This window comes from Carlito syrichta, unplaced genomic scaffold (genome assembly GCF_000164805.1).
Source record: "Carlito syrichta isolate Samal-C Ts95f unplaced genomic scaffold, Tarsius_syrichta-2.0.1 Scaffold287855, whole genome shotgun sequence".
NCBI lineage: Eukaryota > Metazoa > Chordata > Mammalia > Primates > Tarsiidae > Carlito > Carlito syrichta.
This window is the reverse complement of record NW_007231951.1, coordinates 246,703-256,025: the sequence shown is the minus strand read 5'-3', so window position 1 is coordinate 256,025 and position 9,323 is coordinate 246,703. Positions and strand designations below refer to the sequence as shown.

The window sequence follows — 9,323 nt, the reverse complement described above, 5'->3', positions numbered from 1 at the left end:
CGTATTCCGGCTACTTGGAAGGCTGAGGCGGAAAGGATCGTGAAGCCCAGCAGGTCGAGGCTGCGGTGGCTGGGAGCGGCCACTGCACTCCAGACTGGGCGACCGAGTGAGACTCCAACTCAAAAAAAAAAAGAAAGTTTACTTACACTTCTGAGCATACCTTGTGCACTTTTGGAGACAGTGTCTTCTAAGCTAAATGTTATATTGGAATCCGTGCTTCTGTGCTTCTGACAGGCAGCCAGCATCCATACTGATCATCAGGGTAACTTTGTGTACCAACAAGGCCTATGGTCCCAAACTAGGATTTTCTGCTATCAAAAGAGGTTCTACAAATCCACTGGCAGAAGAAACTATAATTACGGGTGACATTCATACAACCCAGTGTGTGTGGCAGTCTCACAGTTAACAACCATGTATCTCAGAAACTCTAAGCCTTCCCCAGGGGAAATTCACACCGCAGAACCAGTGGAATGCTTGGTCAAGACTCTTGAAAATCAATGGGCTCACAGTGACTGATTCTTTCTCTAGTTTTGTCATATAAACAATGGAACGAAGTCACCTTCAGTCATCATTCACAATCCTCCGTTGATGAGATCCTTTCCAGAACAGACTGGTGATCACATTTCTCAACCAGCATAGACTGCTGCTTGTTCTATGAAGCTAGCTATTTGTAAAGTTGTGGCTCATATTAAAAGTAATCTCAGATGTAGGAAGTGCCCCCCAACTCCACTGATTAATCTTGTTAAAGCAAATGGGATTTGGAATTCAGTCCTGTCTGTATCACTTACTAATGTTGTTAATCTGGAGAAGTTACTTAACTTTGCTAAGGCTTGATTTTTCTCAGCTATAAAATGGAGATAATAAACCTATTTCCCAGAACAGCTGAGACAATTAATTAAGTGAATGTATATAAAACACTTTGCACAATACTTGGCATGTGGTAAATACTAAGTTTTTATTATTAAACAATCTCTGTGCTTAACAACATTTGTTTTCTTTTTTTTTGAGTAGGAGTCTCACTGTGTCACCCAGGCTGGAGGGCAGTGGTATGCTCCTGGCCACCACAGCCTCGACCTGCTGGGCTCAGGCGATCCTTCTGCCTCATCCTTTCAGGTAGCTGGATCTACAGGCGTGTGCCACCATGCCCGGCTAATTTTTTTTTTTTTTTTAATTGTAGAGATGAGGTCTCGCCAAGTTGCCCGGGTTGGTCTCGAACCCACGGGCTCAGGCAATCCTCTCACCTCAGCCTCCCAAAGTACTGGGATTATAGGCGTGAGTCACCACGCCCCACTGCTTAACAACATTTAAGGAGAAGAGTGAGTTATGGTCTGTTAGAGAGTTCAACTATAAACAAATAAGTCCATGAGAGAATTGCTCTAGCATGGGTATGTTATGTACCTATGAGTATGAGACGGCAACATCCAATGGTCAAAGTATTGAGTGAGGCTTCAAAGAGAAAGTGACATCTTTTTGAGTCCCCGCTGGAATACATAGGGCACCGCTTAGATGTCTGCAATAGATTAAATGTAGACTTGGACAAACCTATCCTTGAACAATAGGACATGCTTCCCTGTGGCTAACAAAAATTATGCCCTACATCCATATTGATTTGTTTATTAAATGAATAGCTTTATTGATAAACACGTATATTGCAGAAGTAGACTTGGTTATAATTCTGACAAACTCAATTAAATTAATGGTATCTGTATATAAAACTCATAAAGATTAGATATATAGATAATCAATAAAATAAGAAATTCAAGAGAAAAAAGTGTTAAATTATGATTCATCATCATTCCATATAACATTTGCAACTATGTTTAATAGCCTCATTAGCAATACAGTTTTAATGAATGATTTATGAATGAGCATCACACAAGAACATTCCCCTCTACATTCCTGATTTTGTAGATTTGTAAGATAATCATTTTGATGTGTTTTTTACATTTTTATTCAACAAACCCAAATGAGCCTACACTAATTACATGTTCAGCTGCCAGTCTTGGTTTTAGAAGTTTGAATTTATATGCCTTCAGATCTTTTTATAATAAACACAAAGAGAAGTCACTTGGGAAAGAAAAATATTTTTCTTCATTATCTTTCCTAAATTTTTAACTCACAACATTTAACATGACATATTTTTCTAAATGACTACGTAAAAAATCTATAGTAAGATTCCTTTCTGGCTGTTTTCAGAACTCCTAGTTATAACTATGCACCAAATATGGATAAACACTGGATCATGCAGTACACGGGACCAATGCTGCCCATCCACATGGAATTTACAAACATTCTACAGCGCAAAAGACTTCAGACTTTGATGTCAGTGGATGATTCTGTGGAAAGGGTAAGCCCATGAACCTACCCCAGTGATAATTGTGGTGCAACTTCCTTTTTGTGAACTTATTCTTGTCAGTTCTGGTTTTCCTGTTTTTCTTTTTTCTTTATTTTCCAGCATTATTTTAAGAAAGAGAAAGAGTGTTCAATAACTTAGCCATCCTTCCTTTGTCTTGTCCTCCTTCTGTCTACCTCTCCAGGCTTGGTTCTTATGGAGCCAGTGACAAAGAGGAGAGAAAAATCCAATGATCAGAAATCAGGGACCCTCAAAGGCAATAAGGAAAGATGGGGACTGAGGGGAACCTGAAATTAAGGGCTCTCTCTAAAACAACAGCAACTACTCAGTTCCAGCTAATTCTTACCGTGTAAAAATGTAGAATAAGGATCATTAGGTCTTCTGACTAAGAAGCCGGAAATACAAAAGTTTTTATTTGAAATTTTCTGAATTTTTAAACACCGCAGAAGCCAAACTAGATATGTCCCAGGCTGTATTTAGCTAGATCTGATGCAGAAGTAGCTTGTTTTTAACCCTTGGCAATTAGATATGTGATAATACTGAAATTTGCTTTAACAATGGATTTTCAAAGCAAAATCTATAAAATTTGGTGGTAGAGGTTGTCTTGCGGGGTGCTTTTGTTCTTGTTCTACCAAACAAAACCTGTGAGTAGAATGTGCCAGATTTGAAAAAGTTATGTTTCAGCTGTATCATTGAACCTTTTCCCTCCAGGACTGTAAGCAAATAGAAAATGTGAATAATGTTATTAAAGCAATTCTTGCCTTTTCAAAGTAATGGAAAAAAGATTTGAAGAAAATTGTGGCAACGATGTTGCACATCACCTTATGCCATGACAGTTGGTTCTGACTTGTCCCTGTGCTTTCTTTCAGTTATATAATATGCTCGTGGAGATGGGAGAGTTGGAGAATACATACATCATCTACACTGCTGACCACGGTTACCATATTGGGCAGTTTGGACTGGTCAAAGGGAAATCCATGCCATATGACTTTGATATTCGTGTGCCTTTCTTTGTTCGTGGTCCAAGTATAGAACCAGGATCAGTGTACGTATTTCTCTGTTTGCAACATACAATTGTCATACCTCATGTGCGTCTAAGATCATTCAGTTACCAATCTCAGTGTCTGGTTTCCTTTTGTCCAAAACAAAAAAGAATGTATGAAGATTGGTCATTTAGAAGATGAAAACATTTCCCCCCTTAATTTGGCTGAAGTACACTATTTAAAGAGAAAGGAAAAATAATTGTATCAATGACTAAGTCTCTCAAATTGACCAGAATCCATGTCTTTTTGTCCTGTGTACACAGAATGTGGTCTTCTGGAACATCAACCTTATATTCTTTGAATCAGAGATATATTGTCATTTTAAAAAATAACCAATGAAGCTGGGCTCGGTGGCTCAGCCTGTAATTCCAGCACTTTGGGAGGCTGAGGTGAGTGGATTGCCTGAGCCCGTGGGTTCGAGACCCGCCTGGGCAGGTGAGACCTCCTCTCTACAATAAATCAAAAAATCAGCCGGGCGTGGTAGCACATGCCTGTAATTCCGGCTACTCGGAAGGCTGAGGCGAAAGGATCGCCAGAGCGCAGCAGGCGAGGCTGCGGTGGCCAGGAGCGGCCACTGCACTCCAGTCTGGACGACTGAGTGAGACTCCAACTCAAAAAAATAAATAAATAAAAATAACCAATGTCATCCTGTTAGATTTTAATTTTTAAAAAATATTACTAAGCTGGACATGGTGGCTTATGCCTGTAATCCCAACACTTTGAAAGGTCGAGGCAAGAGGACTGCCTGAGTCCAAGGGTTCGAGGCCAGCCTGGGCAACTTGGTGAAACCTCATCTCTACAATAAATCAAAAAACTAGCCTGGTGTGGTGGCACACATCTGTGGTTCCAGCTATTTGGAAGGCTGAGGTGGAAGGATCACCTGAGCCCAGCAGGTCGAGGCTGCAGTGACTGTGAGCGTGCCATTGCACTCCAGCCTGGGTTACAATGAGACTCCGACTTAAAAAAAAAAAATTACTAAAGAAATTTTTTAAAAGAGAATTAAATTTTTTAAAGTGTGATTTTTCTTTATTAAAAAAAAAAAATAGGCCGGGCTCGGTGGCTCAGCCTGTAATCCCGTACCTTGGGAGGCCGAGGTGAGTGGATTGTCTGAGCCCGTGGGTTCGAGACCCGCCTGGGCAACTTGGCAAGACTTCATCTCTACAATAAATCGAAAATCAGCCGGGCGTGGTAGTGCGCGCCTGTAATTCCAGCTACTCGGAAGGCTGAGGCGGAAGGATCGCCGGAGCTCAGCAGTAGAGGCTGCGGTAGCTGGCAGCGGCCACTGCACTCCAGTCTGGGTGACAGAGTGAGACTCCAACTCGAAAAAAAAAATAGACCTGAAGGACTAGAGTTCTATTTCTGTCACCTTAGTCAGGTCACTGAAACCCTCTCTATTCTCTCATCATAAAATGAGTCTCCTTTGCCTTGCCAATCAATCATATCAAAATGCTGTGTATAAATAATGAGACTGTGTACACGAAAGAGTTAAGGAAAAAGTAAAAAAAGAAAGAAAGTGGAAGTAGAATTCAAAAACTGGAATAGCCATTTAAAAAGCATCTAGCCTGGACCCCTGATGTAACAATGAAGTTGGACAGACAGTTGCCAGTACCTGTCTCAGAGCTCCTGCTTCTGAAATGGTGACACTGGGGCCCAGAATCCAGATATTCTGAGTCTCGTCCTTATACCTTATCTGCTTCCACATCATGCTACATCCTGGGGAGAGGGTGATAAGAGTAAGACTTTCTCTGAAGAATATTACTATGTCTCCTACGATTATTAGAAGCACCCTGAGGATTTTGACATGTATAGTTAGTTATAACGCTTTATGTTTGAAGAACTAGGTAGGATGAATTTAATTCAACTCTAAAAACTGCACATCCTTTTTAGAATATTAATTGTAAAGCCCCGGTTCAACAGTGGAGTTATGGACGATCAGGTTTTAAACAAAAATATGCATGTCACAGAAACCATCTATCAGGCTGCATCTTGTCTGGAAGTATGGGCAGAGCACAGGGGTGTGGGGCACCTCTCCAGACTCACCCCCTTGAGAGTCATTTAATCTTGCTTGGTGCCATTGCTGTGACCTCTGTCCCACCCTGGCCAAATGCAACCACTCATCCCGAGGAGACCAGATGAGGGGGTGAGAAGAGTGGAAGGCCAATGAGTCACTGCTGTGGAAAAAGCAGTCCCAAATGCCACCTTCCACTGGTGTTGGATCTGGGTCCTGACCACCTGTCCCTTTGCAGTATCCCACAGATCGTTCTCAACATCGACTTGGCCCCTACGATCCTGGATATCGCTGGCCTCGACACACCTCCTGATGTGGATGGCAAGTCTGTCCTCAAACTTTTGGACCTGGAAAAGCCAGGTAACAGGTGCGTCAATATTCCTTTTCTCAGCCAGCCGCAGACACACTGAGCTCTGGCCAGCGCCCAGAGCTGGCCAGCAATGGAAAAAAAGTAGAGGCAAAATATGTTTTGCCATGAAGATCTCCCAGAGCTGAGCATTTCTCAGCAGCTTGTGAATAGCACATTGATGGAGATGCAGCCGTGGTCTCTGGGAAGTGAGAGGTGTTTCTTTAAATAAACTGTTAGCACAGATCCATTTGGAAAAACGTCCAGATGCCAACAGTAAATATTATTATTTTGCTTTCAGGTTTCGAACAAACAAGAAGGCCAAAATTTGGCGAGATACATTCCTAGTGGAAAGAGGGTAATTATTGGTTCCTGGGGTGTTTCTGGGAACCAGTCCTAGTGGGCAGCTCTCCCTGCTGGGTATTTTTTTTTTTTCCCCTCCTTATTTTTGTTTACTAAGCATGCAGATTTCGTAAGCCTAGTCACAAGATTGAATGGTTTGCTACTTATTCTCTACTGGCCAGCAGAGTGATTATTGCTGCATTAGAATTGTAAAGAATACATTCTCAAGTCGGCTAATGAGTACAAAAATACAGTTAGAGAGAAGAAATAAATTCCAGTATTTGATAGTCTCATAGGGAAGTTATAGTTAACAGTAATTTATTACACATTTCAAACTAGCTAGAAGAATTGTAATGTCCCCAGCACAAAGGAAAGATGAATGTTTGAGGTGATGGATATTCTAGTTATCCTGATCTGATCAGTACATTTTTTTTTTTTTGAGTTGGAGTCTCACTCTGTCACCCAGACTGGAGTGCAGTGGCCGCTCCCGGCCACCGCGGCCTCGACCTGCTGGGCTCCAGTGATCCTTCCGCCTCAGCCTTCCATGTAGCTGGAACTACAGGCGCACACTACCACGCCCAGCTAGTTTTATTTTTTGATTTATTGTAGAGATGAGGTCTCCCTGCCCAGGCGGGTCTCGAACCCGCGGGCTCAGGCAATCCACTCACCTCAGCCTCCCAAAGGTGCGGGATTACAGGCTGAGCCACGGAGCCCGGCGATCAGTACATATTATATACGTGTATCAAAATATCACGTGCACCCCAAAACTGTGTATAACTATGATATCTCCTTTTTTTTTGAGTCAGAGTCTCACTCTGTCACCAGTCTGGAGTGCAGTAGCAAGATCATGGCTTTCTGCAGCCTCAACCTCCTGAGCTCAAACAATCCTTTCACCTCAGCCTCCCTAGTAGCTGGGACTTACAGCTACGCTCCATCACACCTGGCTAATTTTTTTATTTTTTGTAGAACCGAGGTCTCACTATATTGCCTAGACTGGTTTCGAATTCCTGGGCTCAAGTAATCTTACTGCCTTGGCCAAAGTGCTGAGATTATAGGCATGAGCCACTGCCTAGTCTGATATATCCATTTTTTAAAATATCAAAAAAACAAGGGACTGATGACATCACCCCCCCCAAAAAAGAATAAATTCTCATTAGAAAGGACCAAAACATTTACCATGGTATAGATTTACTGTAGCATTTCTCAGAGTTGGTTCCTAACTAGACTGGTTGATTGACTTTCTCAATCATTCTTTCCAAGTTCTTCCCTAAGTAGTGTTCATGGCTCGCCTGGCATCCTAATTTTTACTTCCTTTTCTCACCTGCCTTTTTTAGTTTTAAATATATAAATTTACACCACTGAAAGTATTTCCATAGTCATTCTGGGTTTCCCCTTTTGATTCATAATGCTCATTGCTTTGTTTTTATCCATATATAAACTAAGAGAGAGAAAAACATTTGGATAACTTTTTAACAAAAAGAACTTTGTGCATGTAAGATTGAACCTTTCTGCTCAATGTTTTGAAAGTAATGCTTTTGGGATTATCCTGACCTCTCATCTTCATACTATCCAGTTTGTAATTTCCACAAGGGACTCATCAAATGTTGAACTCCTGTAGACAAAGCCTTATCATCTATCTTTACCTGTTTAAAGAATGTGACAGGGAAGAAAAAAGGCAAGACTTGGGAACGGTAATTCAAATCACCTTTCACATGAGAAGCTTTTCCCTTTCTGTCAAAGCAAATTTCTACGTAAGAAAGAAGAATCCAGCAAGAATATTCAACAGTCAAATCACTTGCCCAAATACGAGAGGGTTAAAGAACTGTGCCAGCAGGCCCGGTACCAGACAGCGTGTGAACAGCCTGGGCAGGTAAGTGACACAGGTTTACTATACCACCAGCCATGTGTGTCTCCATTTTTAACTTAGAAAATTTTCGACATATAAAATAATGTACATTTGTATATAAATAAGCTTTTTTCAGTGGTCATGAGGGCATGCTCACCTCTCCACTGACAGAATTGTCTAACTGGTGGTCCAAGCCGGGCCTCCTCATTACTGCTTGGGGTCTTGCCAGTTGAAAAAAAAATGGTGATCTCAGAGAGAAATCTATGCAAAAGACACGGGTTCCCTGTGAGAAGAAGGTTCCTAGGGCTGCTGTTAACTGATGACTAAAGGGTGGTTAAGAGGTGACTTAGTCAAACATGGTAGCGAGCTTCCAGGCAGCAAACCACCCTAAGACACGATGGGGTTTTCCCACCCTAAGACAAAGTCAGATGTCATCTAATCTAGAGCAGAGGACAGAACCTATGACCAAGGTAGGGGAACGAAAAGGGGAATGTTTATTATTTCTACCTCTGTTCACACAGGTTCTGACATCATATATTCCATTAGAACGAATCCTCTTCATTAATAGAAATATTACTATAGAATCCATGACTGCCCAGAATGCCAACTATTAGCAATACGAACAAAAGATATTATAAATATTATGTACAGATAAGAATGATAAATGAATACCACTTTAAGAAAAGTAAGGACATATGAACACCAACAATTTTAAACACTCTTGACTGAAATCTATACTAGCTAAAAGAAAATGCTGTGTCATAATGAAAGAAGACTGGAATTTTTGCCTATCACTGCAGCAACTAGCGTGTATTAAGCATTCATTTTATGGAAGGCATGGTACACAGGATTGTATAAGGTTTTGCTCCATTTAATTCTCACATCTGTTAAGCAAGGCAGGCATTGATACCCCTATTTTACAAATGGGAAGCTGATAACTTCCAAAGCTGGTATCCAAATAGGAGTTGTCTGCTTTCAAAACTCAGGCAGGCCGGGCTCGGTGGCTCAGTCTGTAATCCCAGCACTCTGAAAGGCCGAGGCAAGTGGATTGCTTGAGCCCGCGGGTTCGAGACCAGCCTGGGCAACTCAGCAAGATGTAGTCTGTACAATAAATTTTTAAAAATTAGCCAGGCATGGTAGTGCACATCTGTAGTTCCAGCTATTTGGAAGGCTGAGGTGGAAGGATCGCTGGAGTCCAGCAGGTTGAGGCTGTGGTGGCCGTGAGAGTGCCACTGTACTCCAGCCTGGGCAATGGAGTTAGGCTCCAACAAAAACAAAAAAACAAAAAAACTTAGGCCACTTGCTACCTTCCAAGGTAAGTGACAATAAGTAGGTGATGACAAGTTCGAATCTTTTTTTTTTTTTTTTTTTTTTGAGTTGGAGCC

General features: G+C 41.6%; 1 protein-coding gene across 1 annotated transcript in view; it reads left to right on the top strand.

Annotated features, from left to right (window-relative positions):
* The window catches only part of SULF1 (sulfatase 1), a 161,750-nt gene that overhangs the window by 106,367 nt on the left and 46,060 nt on the right, over window positions 1-9,323 (top strand). The window contains exons 8-12 of the mRNA XM_021709989.1: window positions 2,197-2,347; window positions 3,223-3,398; window positions 5,643-5,771; window positions 6,052-6,108; window positions 7,833-7,962. Of these exons, the coding sequence (XP_021565664.1) occupies window positions 2,197-2,347; window positions 3,223-3,398; window positions 5,643-5,771; window positions 6,052-6,108; window positions 7,833-7,962 (643 nt within the window). The remainder of the gene's footprint in view (window positions 1-2,196; window positions 2,348-3,222; window positions 3,399-5,642; window positions 5,772-6,051; window positions 6,109-7,832; window positions 7,963-9,323) is intronic.